Consider the following 15933-nt stretch of genomic DNA (forward strand, 5'->3'; position numbering starts at 1 on the left):
TGCCAATGTAAAGTGAGGAGCTTCTGCACGCTTTCACTCTCCCTCGGTTCGAAAAACCGCCCCGCTAACTTTTAAAGGTCTCTACGTGTCACGGGCAGTTGTATACAGAACTAATTTGCCACGTGAACAGCAGTCACATTACACAGTGGCTTGCTTCAGCTCCCAGCTCCAGATTCATTTCAGAAATGTTCGCAGGGAATAATAAGTAGAATTCGTGCCCCAGAGGCTATAACTAAATTTTCCCTTGGGTTGTCAGAGTGAAACCAAGCTGACAAATTAATTACTCTGTGTACTGCGCATTAAATGCAAGATCCAGCACAAATTCTGTGAAGCTGGATCAATTGTTGTGGAACCAACATTACTCACGAGCACTAAATAACTTTGCACACAATGAAAGCAGTGCAGTATCAGCCATTGTGCTCCACATTCTTCAATGTAATAATGTACAGTAGGGGAGAGTTTCATTGTGCACCATCAATTGGTAAATAAGTCATTGGTAAAGAACCCGAAACGTCGCCCATTCCTTCTCTCCTGAGATGCTGCCTGACCTGCTGAGTTACTCCAGCATTTTGTGAATAAATACCTTCGATTTGTACCAGCATCTGCAGTTATTTTCTTACACGACCAGAACGTTGATTGATTGAAAGATGCAACATGGAAATCGGCCCTTCGGTAACGGCAGCACCCAAAGGAACCCCGTCTTTATTTTAGAGGTACAGTGTGGGAACACGCCCTTAAGCCCACCGAGTCTGCTCTGACAATCGATCACCCCATACACTCCCACTCTCCCATGCAATAAGAACAATTTACAGATGCCAATTAACCTACAAACCTGTACGTCTTTATGGAGTGTGAGAGGAAATTGGAGCACCCAGAGTAAACTCACGCAGTCACAGGGAGGACGAACAAACTCCGTACAGACAGCAGGATTAAAGAGCAAGAGTTTCTTCAGTTATATAAAGAGCAAGGAAGAAGCAAGAGTGGACATTGGCCCTCTGGAGAATGAAGGAGAAGTGTTAATGGGGAATAAAGAAATGGCTGAGGAGTTGAATAACTCTTTTACATCAGTCTTTACAGTGGAAGGCACCAGCAACGTGCCTGAAATTCAAGACAGTCAAGGGGGTGGAAGTTGGTGGAGCAGCTACTACTAGGGAGAAGGTGCTTGGGAAGCTGAAAGGGCTGAAGGTGGATGTCACCTGGGCTGGATGGATTGTCCCCTGGGGTTCTGAAAGAGGTGGCTTTAGAGATTGTGGAGACATTGATAGTGATATTTCAGGAATCACTAGAGTCAGGAGTGGTCACGAATGATTGGGAAATTGCCAATATTGCCCCGCTGCACAAAAAGGGAACAAGACAGAATAGTGGGAACTATAGGCCGGTTAGTCTGACTTCGGTGGTTGGTAAGATTTTAGTCCATTATAAAGGGTTACAGAGTACTTAGAGGTTCACGATAAAATAGGCCAAAGTCAGCATGGCTTTGTGAAGAGGAGGTCTTGCTTGACACATTTGCCGGAATTCTTTGACGAAGTAAATAGCAGGACAGTCAAAGGAGAGTCAGTAGATGTTGTTTACTTAGATTTTCAGAAAGCCTTTGATAAGGTGCCACACGTTAGGTTGCTTAGGAAGATGAGAGCCCACGGTATCAAAGGGCAGATGCTGGCATGGATAGCAGGTTCACTGGATGGCAGAAGACAAAGAGTGGAAATAAAGGGGGCTTTTTCTGGTTGGTTGCCAGTGACTAGTGGAGTTCCGCAATGGTCGGTGCTGGGGCCGCTACTCTTCACGTTGTATAATTAATGATTTAGATGAGGGGATTGAAGGCTTTGTGGCAAAGTTCGCGGATGATACAAAAATAGGTGGACGGGCAGGTAGTGTAGAGAAAGCAGGGACTCTGCAGGACTTGGACAGGTTGGGAGAGTGGGCAGAGAAGTGGCAGATGGAATATAGTGTAGCAAAGAGTGAATTCATGCATTTTAGCAGTAGGAATAAAGGCGTAGACTATTTTCTAACTTCCAAAAATCAGAGGTGCAAAGGGACTTAGGAGTGCTGGTGCAGGATTCCCAAAATCGGTAGTAAAGAATCGAATCCTTAGTAAAGAAAGCAAACTCAATGCTAGGATTTATTTCAAGAGGGCTTGTATACAAAAACAGGGATGTAATGCTGAGGCTCTATAAGGCACTGATAAGGCCACATTTGGAATATTGTGCGCAATTCTGGGCACCATATCTGAGGAAGTTTGTGCTGGCTCTGGAGGGGGTCCAGAGGAGGTTTACAAGAATGACCCCAGGAATGAGTAGGTTAACCTATGATGGGCGTTTGTCCGCACCGGGCCTGTGCTCGCTGGAGTTTAAAAGAAAGAGGTGGAACTCAATGAAACACACAGAATAGTGAAAGGCTTGGATAGAGTGGATGTGGGGATGATGTTTCCACTAGTGGGAACGTCTATGACTGGAGGTCATAGCCTCAGAATTAAAGGACGTTCTTTTAGAAAGGAGATGAGGACAAATTTATTTAGTCAGAGGGCGATGAATCTGTGGAATTCTTGCCACTGAAGGCTGTGGAGGCCAAGTCAGTGGATATTTTTAAGGCAGAGAAAGGGAAATTCTTGATTGGTTCAGGTGTCAGAGGTTATGGGGAGAAGGCAGGAGAATGGTGTTAGGAGGGAGGGATAAATCAGCCATGATTGAATGGCGGAGTAGATTTGATGGCCTAATTCTACTCCTATTCCTTATGACCTTATAACATTGGTATTCAATCGAACCCAGAAACCTGGCACAGCAGGGCAGCAACTCTACCACTGCGCTACTGTCACAGGGAGAACGTGCAAACTCCACCAGCCAGCACCAGAGGTCAGGATCGAACCCAAGTCTCTGGTGCTGTGAGATAGCAGCTACGCCACTATGCTGGCGTATTGACGCACTTCTCAGTGACCTTCAGTCCTGTGGACTGACTTCATCCTCCTCCCCAGAATATATTTGCGTGCATGCTTATAGTTAACTCTCGGAATGGATGCAAGTCGGGGCTCAGTCTCACAAGTGGGAACGTTCATGTCATTGTAAAATCAAGAAGGTTAAAATGCAAATAATATTGATACTAATAAAGCAAGCACCAGGAGCTCACAGACGCCTTGTTTAAGTGGCAGAAGGTATGTACCACCCCTTCGGGCCTATCTGTGGAAGTCTGCAGGTCCCACCTTCCCTCATCTGCCATCTGGAACACATAAAATAGGAAGGGAAGTAAATCATCCTCTATATCAAGGGACTGCTAAGCAAGAAAGAAAGTACAGCGGTCAGTAATGGGTCTAATCTTGAACCTACCATTGTTCTTTTAATGGCATTAATATAATTTAGAGAGGGATTCAAAGTAACTTAATATGGGGCCTGAATTTATGTGGAAATTATCTGATTAGAACTGCTGCCAAAAAAGCTTGGCGATGCTGGGTTAGATCTGATTAGCACTGAGTGGGAAAGGGCTATCTTAATACAGGTCGTGATAAAGGCAGAAGGTTTTATCTGAAACTCAAATCCAGAACAGTGATATGTCTTAACTAAATGGGTAATTGGCATATTTTTGCCTGTCGCATGTTTCCAGTGGTCTTTTTTCAAGCCATAGCTTTCTGACATTCTATTGCTCAACAGCATCTCAATAGTTTCAGACTGAAGAAGGGACCTGACCTAAAACGTCACCCATCCTTTTTCTCCAGAGATTCCGCCTGACCATCAACAATATGACCTATAGATGGTCATACTCAGGGGTAGTTAGTCCAGCACTTTATGTCTATCTTTGGTATCTGCAGGTCTTTGTTTCTACTTCCAAGGAGTAATTAGTCACAATGAACTTTTAAGGCTTGGGTGCAAAGCTCCCAATCAAGGGGAATAGAGTCATGAGCACAGTGGAATTTGGGACATTGGATCAGAGATTCAGGGTTGTGAATTATGAACATTGTAATGAAGTGCTTTTTGTGACAAGAGGTGGTGAAAAGCAGTATGTCCACAGGCGAATCTTTCTTCTTTCTAATTCAGCACTAGAGTAAGATTTGTGTTGAAATTACAATGATATATCTGTTAATTAAGGGAGTCTAAAGTTCATACCATTACCTTTTACAGTACATATTGAATTCTTTGAGACTTAAATGGCACAGGAGTACACTTGTTCTTTCTAGGGGTTTTCCTTAGCTGAAAATCTTTACAGCAATCGGATGTTAAATTGTAAATAGAAATCGACTTTTTTTTTGTTTCAAGTAAAACTGCTTGATGAGATAATGTTTGTATTGGTTGTGACTGGTAAAAAAAATGCATGTTATGTTTGGAATGGGGTGAAGAATTGGAGGACAGTAGTATATCAGCATTAGAATATCAGCAAGGAGAACAATATTAAGTTTGCCTCTCCCCACAGTCCAAGCTTCTATGAACTCTTCGATGTCACGTGCAGGATAGCAAAAGTTGGAATGTTCAAAATCAAAATGGAGCCAATATATCAGATAGAAGTGAACAATTAGTTTATTCAAATACTTCTGCCGCTGCTTTGCCTTTCCCCTTGCCTGTGAGATTAAACCTCTCCTAATTCTCTACCTCTGAAATAATCTGTCTCTGGATGTTCTCTCCAGTCCTGCATTTCTCTCTCCAAACTCCGGAGAACACACCTGTCGTTGAAATGACCGACTTTTAATTGAACAGTACCCAGCCAACTTTCTTTTGTGGGATCGTCTTTAGGTCATATTGCTGATGGTCCTCTACTCAGGGCCTGTACTCATTCGAGTTTAGGAGGGTGAGAGGGGGGTCTTATTGAAAGCTACTGGATAATGAAAGGCCTACAGAGAGTCAACAGTGAAAAGGATGTTTCCAATAATGGGAGTGTCTCAAACCAGAGGGCACAGCCTCAGTGTAAAAGGATGTACCTTTAGAATGGAGATGAAGAGGAATCTCTTTAGCCAGAAGGTGGTGAATCTGTGGACTTCATTGTCACAGGCATTAGGTATTTTTAAAGTGGAGATTGATAGGTTCTTGATTAGTAAGAGCCTCAAAGGTTACAGGGAGAAGAATGGGTTGAAAGGGGAAAAATGGATGAATGGTGGAGTAAATTGAGAGGTTGAATGGCCCAATTCTGCTCTTATGTCTTATGGTCCCTTCTCCACCACCATCAGGTCTATCATTAATCTCCTGCTTTTGACTCCATTGTTCTTGCATATTGCTGGTCCATCTCCAACCTTTCCTCGGCAAAGGTACTACTTCTTGAGCTTACGTTGGATCTTATTAACACAACGTGGGAGGCCCAAGACAAGGAGGTCCAGTGGGATGGAAAGTTAAAGTGATGGATGGCCATAAATTCAGGGTCAAGCGTATGGGCTCCATATAGTACATGCAGAGAATGGTAGCACCCTCGCCACTCCAACTGTTACCCAATCTGCATTTCCTCTTCCAATGTGAAGGAGAGCGCATTACAAATTGCTTAAACATTAAAAAGCGTGTGTGGACCAGGGAGCTAACGCTAAACGCTAAAAGAGGAATTGAATTTGTGTTCAGTGATATCAAAACTGGCCATTTTAGAAATTGCAGACATCACACTCCCTCCTCACTCTCGCTGCGTCCTCCTCTTTCCTTCCCTCTCTCTGGCCTTCCCTCCGTATTCTTTTTGCCCTCCCTTTTCTCTCTCTTTCTCTCTGCCCTCTCCCCCTCCTTTCTCCCTGCACCTCCCCCTCCCTTTCTCTCTCTGCACCTCGCCCTGGTTCTCCCTGCACTATCCACTCACGCTCTCTGCACCTCCCTCGCACTCTCTCTGTGCCTACCCCTTGCTCTATCTGCACCTCCCTCCTCGCTCACTCTACACCGCCCTCCTCCCTCTCTTTACCCTCCCCCTCACTGTCTGCCCCCTACCCATTGCTCACTGCCCCGTTTCCACCCTTCCACCCTCCCATCCTCACATCCTTTCGGATGCTCCTTAAAATCCTGCCATTATAGCAAACCTTCAGTCAACAGTCCCGATGCACTAAATTTCGCCTGCCACCTAATTCGGTTTTATTTTAATTTGATGACAACCCTGTTAAACCTCTTGGGTTTAATATTCGAGCCACTTTGTAAATGCAGGCTGGTTTTGTGGTCGCCGAGATGGTACATAATCAATAAATCTGATTAAAATGGGTCCATAAGAGGCAAGGAATGAAGCACTGTAATTATATTACACTCTGCCGGCTTCGTGAGAATGTGCCAGATGTTCGTGGCCACTTCATTAACTTTGAAGTGCATTTGGTGAAGTGATGTGGAAATCCTGAAGCAATCCTACAGACTGAAGTTACGATCCAACATCAGCAGAAGGCAGAGATGAGAAAGGAAGCATGTGTTTGTAGAGTGCCTTTGCAATCGCTGGTCAGGCCAGTGTGCTGCCCAGCTGATTATTTTGATGCCGCCCCGACTCCAAGGTGGAAAAGTGCCAGGTTAGGCACTTAGGTTCCGTGCCCAGCGAGCTCCCACCTGGAAATCTGACACCAACCAGGGAACCCGTTTAGTGACGTTAGTTTAGTGATAAATGATTGCTCTGATACCAGGCGTAATCCCCATGAACCTCTTCGAAATATTCTTATGAGATCTTTTATGTGCACATGAAAGGGGCCTCCATTTAAGATCTTACTCACATGATAAACATAGAAACATAGAAAATAGGTGCAGGAGTAGGCCATTCGGCCCTTCGAGCCTGCACCGCCATTCAATATGATCATGGCTGATCATCCAACTCAGTATCCTGTACCTGCCTTCTCTCCATACCCCCTGATCCCTTTAGCCACAAGGGCCACATCTAACTCCCTCTTAAATATAGCCAATGAACTGGCCTCAACTACCTTCTGTGGCAGAGAATTCCACAGATTCACCACTCTGTGTGTGAAAAAAAACGTTCTCATCTCGGTCCTAAAAGACTTCCCCCTTATCCTTAAACTGTGACCCCTTGTTCTGGACTTCCCCAACATCGGGAACAATCTTCCTGCATCTAGCCTGTCCAACCCCTTAAGACCCCCTTCAGTGCAGCAGTCCCACAGTGGTGTAGAGAGGTGCCTCCTTTCCTCCTCAAAGTTCTGAACCCCCTTTTGGTCCATTGTACGCTGTGCTCCTTGGTTGAATTCCTTAGTGGCGGGAGGGAATGGTATTGAAACATCTCTAATCAAAGCCACTTAATGGTGTCCTGGGCAATTGTGACCCAGGTCATTTAACCCTCCTTGTCCTCCTCGACTTCTCTGCATCCTTTGTCATCATGGCTAATCACAGCACTCAGTCCAATGCCTCACCCCCGGCATTCAGTTGAAAGGGCTGAACTCCTCAGCTTCCAGTCATTGCCAGAGTCACAAGGTACGGCTTCTCCATCTGGAGAGCAGAGGCAACTGGCTTTGTCGCTCTCTTAATCGTTCCACTGTCTCTACGTTGTCTAATCCCCTTGGCTTGGCATTCAGTATTGCTCAAGAAAACATTTCCTACAATCAAGTATGGGATTGACTGAACCCTTTGTCTTTGCCTGTGATAAGCTCCTTTCCCAGCCTTCCACTCTGTCTTCATTCCTGGCAACAGACTGAAACTGAAACAAGCTGATTTCAATTTGGAATTTTCAACTTCCTTCTTGGGCCATCATTAAGATCACCTCTTTCCATTTGTGGACTTTTATCATTTCTTTGTTACCTCCAGAGTTGATTATTCCAAAGCAACCCTCCATCAATGCTCCATGGACCAAGGGGCATTCGAAGGTCCATGGTCTTAATGTTCTCTGCTACCTGCTAATTGCCTCCGCACTTGCTGGCAAAGTACCTCAATGTTATTATTGAGTTTTATTTATTATTTTCACATCCATCCATGGCCTTGCCCCTTCAATCTCCTCCAGCCCAGGAGACTTGCAACACAACACAACACTATAATCACAACACTACGGGAAACTGGGACATACTCAGTTCTCAACTCTGCAAATCCCTTCTTAAGAGGAAAAGATTTAATAGGAATCTGAGGGGTAACTTTTTCACACAAAGGGTGGTGGGTATATGGAACAAGCTGCCAGAGGAGGTAGTTGAGGCTGGGACTATCCCAACATTTAAGAAACAGGTAGGTGGATAGGACAGGTTTGGAGGAAAATGGTCTAAACGCGGGCAGGTGGGACTAATGTAGCTGGGACATGTTGGCCGGTGTGGGCAAGTTGGGCCTAAGGGCCTGTTTCCACACTGTATCACTCTATGACTCTATGACTCCATAAACTTCCCGACCTCTATGCCTAAGATTTTGATCATCTATCCTGATGTATTAGATAACACACCTGTGAATAGCCTTGAGATGTGACGAGGAGAATTATTGGAGGGGAACCTTATGATATAGTGTATTTACATTTCCAAAAGGCATTTGACAAGGTGCCACCTTAGAGACTGGGGATGCTTAGATTTAAGAACATAGATTTGGGCGGCACAGTGCTTTTTACACGTAATTCAAATCTAGTTCTGCAAATGTAAGAAAATGCAGTGGATCAATTGAGTCCTGCAAATATAAACATGAATAAGGTGGCATTGTGGTTGAATTGCTGTCCTGCAGCGCTAGAGAATGGGTATGATCCTGACCATGGGTGCTGTCTGTGCGGAGTCTGTACGTTCTCCCTGTGACTGCGTGGCTTTTCTCCGGGTGCTCTGGTTTACTCCCACGCTCCAAAGACGTACAGGTTTGTAGGTTAATTGACTTCTGTAAATTGTCCCTAGCGTGCAGCATAGTGCAAGTGTACGGGGTGATTGCTGGTCGGCGGAGACTCGGTGGGCTAAAGTGCCTTTTTCCGTGCTGTATCTCGAAACTAATGTTACTAGCAGTAACGCCCAAAGTAGAGAGAGCTAGATAGAGTTCTTAAGGATAGCGAAGTCAGGGGGTATGGGGAGAAGGCAGGAACGGGGTACCGATTGAGAATGATCAGCCATGATCACATTGAATGGCGGTGCTGGCTCGAAGGGCCGAATGGCCTACTCCTGCACCTATTGTCTATTGTCTATTGTCTACTGGAGGAAGTTTCATCATAAATTTTAAGCAGGCCGTCGCATAGAAAACAAAGTTAAAATCACTGCATAGAAAAAAGGAACTACAGATGCTATCACAGAAAGACACGAAATACTGGAGTAACTCAACGGGGTCAGGCAGCATCCTTGGAGAACATGGATATCCATGTATCTTTCCTTAGAATCAATGGGTCCATTTCAGGGTGGAGAGATATACCTAATGGATTACACCAGGTGTAATTGGTTCTTGGCCATCAGCTATTTACTATTTACATTAATGACCCAGAGGAGTGAACAAAATGCAAGGTTACCAAGATTGTCGATGATGCATGAATAGGTGGGAGGGCAGATTGTGTTGAGGATATTGATTCTGCAATCGGAGAAATATTGAGTGGCTGGGAGACAGCCTGCAAATGGAACCGTGTGAGGAAGTGTGAGGTTATGCACTTCAGTAAGAGAAATCAAAAGGCAGATTATTATCTAAATGGAAAGAGATTGCAAACGAGTAAAATTCAGAGGAACTAAGGTGCATAAAACGTTAGCAGGCAACTCCCACAAGTGAAAATGAAGGTAAATGGCATAGTGACATTTATTGCAAGGGAGTTGATTTTTAAGAAGCGGGAGGTTTAATATAGTAGGACAAGGTGTCAGTGAGGCCACATCTGGAAGACTGTGCCCAATTTGGGTCTCATTATAAGGATGTACTAGCAATGTAAACAGTCCAAAGGAGATTCTCCTGGCTAATTCCTGGGATGAAAGGGCTGTCCTATCAAGACAGTTCAGTTCAGTTTAGTTTATTGTAAGGTGTACCGAGCGAGGTACAGTGAAAAGCTTTTGTTGCGTGCAAACTAGCCAGCGGAAAGACAACACTTGTATGTTGTCTTACACGACAGTGTATAAAATCATGAGAGGAATAGATTGGGTAGATGCGTAGAGTCTCTTGCCCAGAGTAGGGAAATCGAGGATCAGAGGATTGTATTGTAATTGTATTGTATTGTAATTAATTTATTAGCCAAGTATCTAAAAACATACAAGGAATTTGATTTGCCATACAGTCATACCAAAAAAGCAATAAGTCAACCAACTACGTAAAAGTTAACATAAACATCCACCACAACGGCTCCCCCACATTCCTCACTGTGATGGAAGGCAATAAAGTCTTATCTTCTTTCCTCCATATTCGCCCGCGGTCGGGGCAGTCGAACCATCCGCAGTCGGGGCGATCGAAGCTCCCGCGATCGGGGTGGTCGAAGCTCCCGCGGTTGGAGCTCCCAGAGTCGATCCCTGACAAAGAGATCGCCAGCTCCACGATGTTAAGTCCGCAGGCTCCTGCGGTTGGGGCTCCCGAAGTCAATCTCCAGCATGAAGCCGCCAGCTCCACGATGTTAGACCGCAGTGCGGACGGAGATACGATACGGAAAAAGTCGCATCTCCATCGAGGAAAGAGATTTTTTAAAGTTTCCCCCACCCCCCACATAGTACAAAACTAAAGATACACTAAAACATACATTTAACAACAGACTAAAAAGAACAAAAGAAGTAAAAGGACGAGACAGACTTTGGCGAGGCTGCCATTATACGGCGCCACCCGGTGGCTTTCTCGGCCATTGCTCCAACATGGGTGGTGTATGGTAGGGGTACGTGTAGCTCCTGAGGTCAATCACTGTCTTGCTGACATTGAGAGAAAGGTTGGTGTCTCGACACCAGGACACGAGGTTCTCAATCTCCTTCCTGTACTCCGACTCATCATTATTTGATATCCGGCCCACAATGGTGGTGTCGTCTGTGAATTTGTAAATTGAATTAGATTTGTGCAAGGCTGCACCGTCGTGGGTGTACGAGGAGTCACGAAGGGGGTTAAGGGTGCATCCTTGAGGAGCACCTTGGTGAGACAGTTTGGGTTTGCATACCCTAGAGTTTAGAAGAATGAGGGGATGATCCTATTCAAACACACAGGATTCTAAAGGAAGACACAAAATCTGGAGTAACTCAGTGGGTTAAGGCAGCATCTCTGGAGAACATGGATCGGTGACGTTTCAGGTCGGGACCCTTCTTCAAACTGAAGGGGCTGTTCCTGAGGGGGCTTGACAGGGCAGATGTTGAAATGTTTCCACCAGTTGGAAGCTATGTACAAGGAGACATCATTGCAAAACATGGGCCAGTTATTTAAAACCGAAGTGCAGAACAACTTTCTGAAGGTAATGAATCTCTGGAACACTCTGTCCACGAGGGTGGTGGAGGGCAGTTCATCAGATGTATGTGAGGCGTTGATGAATAACTATTTAAAAGGTCAAGGAATCAAGGGTTGAGCTGACTAGGGTTGCCAACTTTCTAACTCCCAAATACAGGACAAGATGATGTCACCGCCCACGCCCCACGTGACCTCACCCAGCCAGCGGCCACATTCTCCCGCTCCACCAATGGCGGCCGCCCGGGCTGGGAGGCGGGTTGCTAGGCGAACACACTCGGCCCCACTCCCCGAACACACTCCGTTAGCCTACAGCGTCCGGGCCTACAGCGGCCCCTGGGCCTAATACGGGACAAGGGCGGTCCCGTATGGGACAAACAAATTTGGCCCAAAATACAGGATGTCCTGGCTAATATTGGACAGTTGGCAACCCTAGAGCTGACACAGCTGATACAGAAGTGGAGTTGAGGCCAGCCTAGATCTGCCAAGGTCATTTTTAATGCCAGGGCAGGCTTTAAAGTTGAATGAACTACGCCTCATATTTTCCTTGTCTTCTTATTGTGAATATGCCTATTCCACTTATATGTTTTCAACTTATATAAATGTAAGTTGACATTGTTGGAACATGGGACTAGATTTTTGTGCTCAATAAAGAAACCATTGTATCTATCGCCACCCTATATATATTGTGTGTGCCTCCATACCTCACATCCATATGCAACAACCAACTCAGGTCTGGATCAAAGTTTCTGCACTTTGAAACATGCTGACATCACAACCAAAGCCATCATCTTTAGTCCCCAAGATCGAGGTTTCCTTGAAATTCTCTGATCTGTTCCTGTCTATTCTATCGATTGTTAAGAAGGATGAGAGGAGATCTTATCGAAACATATAAGATTATTAAGGGGTTGGACATGTTAGAGGCAGGAAACATGTTCCCAATGTTGGGGGAGTCCAGAACCAGGGGCCACAGTTTAAGAATAAGGGGTAGGCCATTTAGAACAGAGATGAGGAAAAACTTTTTTAGTCAGAGAGTTGTGAATCTGTGGAATTCTCTGCCTCAGAGGGCAGTGGAGGCCAATTCTCTGAATACATTCAAGAGAGAGCTAGATAGAGCTCTTAAGGATAGCGGAGTCAGGGGGTATGGGGAGAAAGCAGGAACGGGGTACTGATTGAGAATGATCAGCCATGATCACATTGAATGGTGGTGCTGGCTCGAAGGGCCGAATGGCCTACTCCTGCACCTATTGTCTATTGTCTATTGTCTAAAACGCCGCATCTTTGCTACTTGAGTGCTGCTCACATGTAAGCTGTCGACTATGAAAGCCAGGTCACAAAGATTACTTGATATAAACCACCTTATGATCACAGTGTCTCCATTTCTTTGCAGGTATCAATATTTGAAGCGGACAGGGAGCTTTGAGCGTTCAGCTGGGCTGCAGGTTGGGGCAGATGCAATAGAGGTGAGTGCTCATCTTTAACGGAAAATGCAATAGGGTTGCAGATACATTACGCTTCAACATGACAGTTTCATTGCGGCAGCCAAGGCTTCGTGCAACATAGATTAATGAAAATCCCATCAGAGAAGTGTAATTTTACTCCTATGTGATGCATTATAGTCTAAGATTAGTACATTAAATATTCTAATGATAATTAGTATATTATCATTAGAATATTTAATATACTAATCTTAGTCCATTCAATATACTAATATACTAATCTTAGTCCATTCAACTTATTAATTTCCATCATGGCTCGCACACAGTCAATTGGTAAGGAATTGCTATCGATCCATTGACCATTTAACTTGCATCATCTTCTGCAACACTTCCGTGTGAATGAAGGTAAATGAGAAATAACCTCATTACCTTGGTACAATGCTAAATAGGTTGGACTGAGGAGCTTTTAAAGTTAAATTGAGGCCCAGGACATATGGGCAAATGTGGAAGCTAGTAAAAGATAAGCCAGGGTTGCTAGAGAAGGCATTCCCTCACACCTGAGTGAATGACACTCAAAATGGTTGCCAAAAAAGTGCCGGAGTAACTCAGCAGGTCAGTCAGCAGCTCTGAAGAACATAGATAGGTGACAATTCGGATCTGAACCCTTCAGACCACAAGGAACTGCAGATGCTCCTTGCTGGCTGAAAAACGGTCCCAACCTGAAACGTCACCTATCCATATGCTCCAGAGATATCATCTGACCCATTGGGTTACTCCAACACTTTATGCCTTTTTTGTATTTTAGCCAGTATCTGCAGTTCCTTGTGTCTACTCAGGACTGTTACCCGCATTGATTGCTCCAGATGTAAAGCCACTGCTCAGCATTTAGGAAACGATCAGAGGAATCAATGATAAATATGAAGTGATATTGAACCATATGGTCACCATCTGATATGAACAGGTGAAGCATACAAAGTAGATGTAGTAACCAACTCAGCCACACAAGTCTACTTTGCCATTTTACAAGATCATGGCTGTAGCATTAAGGTTGTATCCTCAACTCCTCATTTCTATCTAACCACAGTTACTTTTCCCACCTTGTCAATCCGGAATCTTTCTATATTTCCCCTTCCAACTTTATTTCTCCCTCTGGCTTAACATTTCACTCCTCTCCTTATCTGACACTCTTTTGTGTCTTTCCCCCCCCCCCCCCCCCCCCCCCCCCCAACCACCACATGTATCCACCTATCACATTGCCACAGACGGCTGTGGAGGCCAAGTCAATGGATATATTTAAGGTGAGGATTGACAGATTCTTGATTAGTAAGAGGGTCAGGGGTTATGGGGAGAAGGCAGGAGAATGGGGTTGAGAGGGAAAGATAGATCAGCCATGATTAAATGGCAGAGTGGACTTGAATGGCCGAATGGCCTAATGCTGCTCCTAGAACTTATGAACTTATCACATCACTTATCACTATTATCTCTCACTTGCCAGGCATTGTCCCTTCTCAACCTCTTTTCTAGCTTTCTCCCCCTTAAATTGATGATTGAGATGATGTCGATGTGAACCTAAATAAAGCATTTGGCAGGTCCCCATAATTCACCAGTGCAGACGGTGGAATCCAAGGAGAACTGACTAATTCAATCCAAAATTGACTTGTTGCCATGAGGCATCGGGTAGTAAAAGGATACTTCTTGGATTGGATGTCTTTGACCTGTGTTGTTTGTGACATTATTAATGGTTGGATGTGAATGTAGGAACTATGATTTGTGAGTTTGCATATAACAGGTGGGGCGTTATGTTGCAGCATTGTGAAACATAGGTTGGGCTACATTTGGAATATTCTGTGCCGTTCTGTTCACTACACTATGGGAAGGATGAGATTGGGTTTGAGAAAGCTCTGAGGAGATTCACCAGGAATTTGCCTGGATTAAGGGACTTTAGTAATGGGGGGGCGTTAGTAATGAGGAGGGATTGGTAACGTTGGGCTTGTTTTCCCTGGAGTGAATGAGGCTCAGGGGTGACCTGAGAGGGATATCAAATTATAAGAGGTCGGTAGACACAAAATCCTGGTGTGACTCAGCGGGACAGGTAGCATCTCAGGATTCTTTCCAGAGATGCTGCCTGTCCCGCTGAGTTACTCCAGCATTTAGTGTCTGTTTTTGGTGTAAACCAGCATCTGCAGTTCCTTCCTACACATAGATTTGGTAGATTGTCACAATCTTTTCCCCATAGTGGGCATCAAAAACAAGAGGATATAGGCTGAAGGTGAGAGGAAGGACCTGAAGGGAATGTTTTACATGCACAGAATAGTTGATATCTGCCTTGAGGATGTTGCCCATCACAATGTCTCGTCAGTGTAATGATCTGCACCTGACAGGGTATGGAAGGATATGGACCTAATCTGGCCAAATGTGATTAGTGTAGATGAGCGAAACGGTCGGCTTGGAAGTGGTGGCCACGGGGCCGTTTCTGTGCTGAACGTCTCGATGACTCTTTCCAGAATGGCCATCAATGCTTTGAGGCGGTCACACTTTGCTTCAAACACCCTAACTGAGGTAAACATTGATTCTGCTTCTACCCTGCCAAGACCCTTTAAAAACCTTTGCACGATTAAATGAGATTGCCTCGCAGGCTCGGCGATCGCTTCGCTCAATACCTGCGCTCGGTCCGCATTGACCAAACTGATCTCCCGGTGGCCGAGCACTTCAACTCCCCCTCCCATTCCCAGTCTGACCTTTGTGTCATGGGCCTCCTCCAGTGCCATAGCGAGGAATAGCTACCGGAAATTGGAGGAATAGCACCTCATATTTCGCCTGGGCAGCTTGCAGCCCAGTGGCATGAACATCGACTTCCTCTGTCCCTCTCTTCCCCTCCTCCTTCCCAGATCTCCCTCTATCTTCCTGTCTCCACCTATATCCTTCCTTTGTCCCGCCCCCCTGACATCAGTCTGAAGAAGGGTCTCGACCCGAAACGTCACCCATTCCTTCTCTCCCGAGATGCTACCTGACCTGCTGAGTTACTCCAGCATTTTGTGAATAAATACCTTCGATTTGTACCAGCATCTGCAGTTATTTTTTTATACAAATGAGATTGCCTCATGAGTTCTTCTAACTGGAGAGAGTACAGATCACATCTGCCTAATTCTCTTCACACTGCAAAGGAATCAATCTGGTAGGCTTTTGTTCCCTTTCAATGCAAGTACATTTTAACTTGAGCAGGAAGATCAAACCCGTACATAATGTTCCCAAAGCAGATTGCTCTGAGCAATTGAAGCAAGATGTCTCTATCCTTGCACTGAATTCCTTTT

At 45.0% G+C, this 15933-nt stretch overlaps 1 protein-coding gene across 2 annotated transcripts in view; it reads left to right on the forward strand.

The window, feature by feature from the left end:
- Positions 1 to 15933, forward strand: part of LOC144602254 (N-acetyl-beta-glucosaminyl-glycoprotein 4-beta-N-acetylgalactosaminyltransferase 1-like) — a 569664-nt gene that overhangs the window by 532612 nt on the left and 21119 nt on the right. For both annotated transcript variants that reach the window (XM_078415127.1, XM_078415128.1), the window contains exon 17: positions 12574 to 12646. In XM_078415127.1, coding sequence (XP_078271253.1) covers positions 12574 to 12646 — 73 coding nt within the window. The remainder of the gene's footprint in view (positions 1 to 12573; positions 12647 to 15933) is intronic.

This window comes from Rhinoraja longicauda, chromosome 18 (genome assembly GCF_053455715.1).
Source record: "Rhinoraja longicauda isolate Sanriku21f chromosome 18, sRhiLon1.1, whole genome shotgun sequence".
Taxonomy (NCBI): Eukaryota; Metazoa; Chordata; class Chondrichthyes; order Rajiformes; family Arhynchobatidae; genus Rhinoraja; species Rhinoraja longicauda.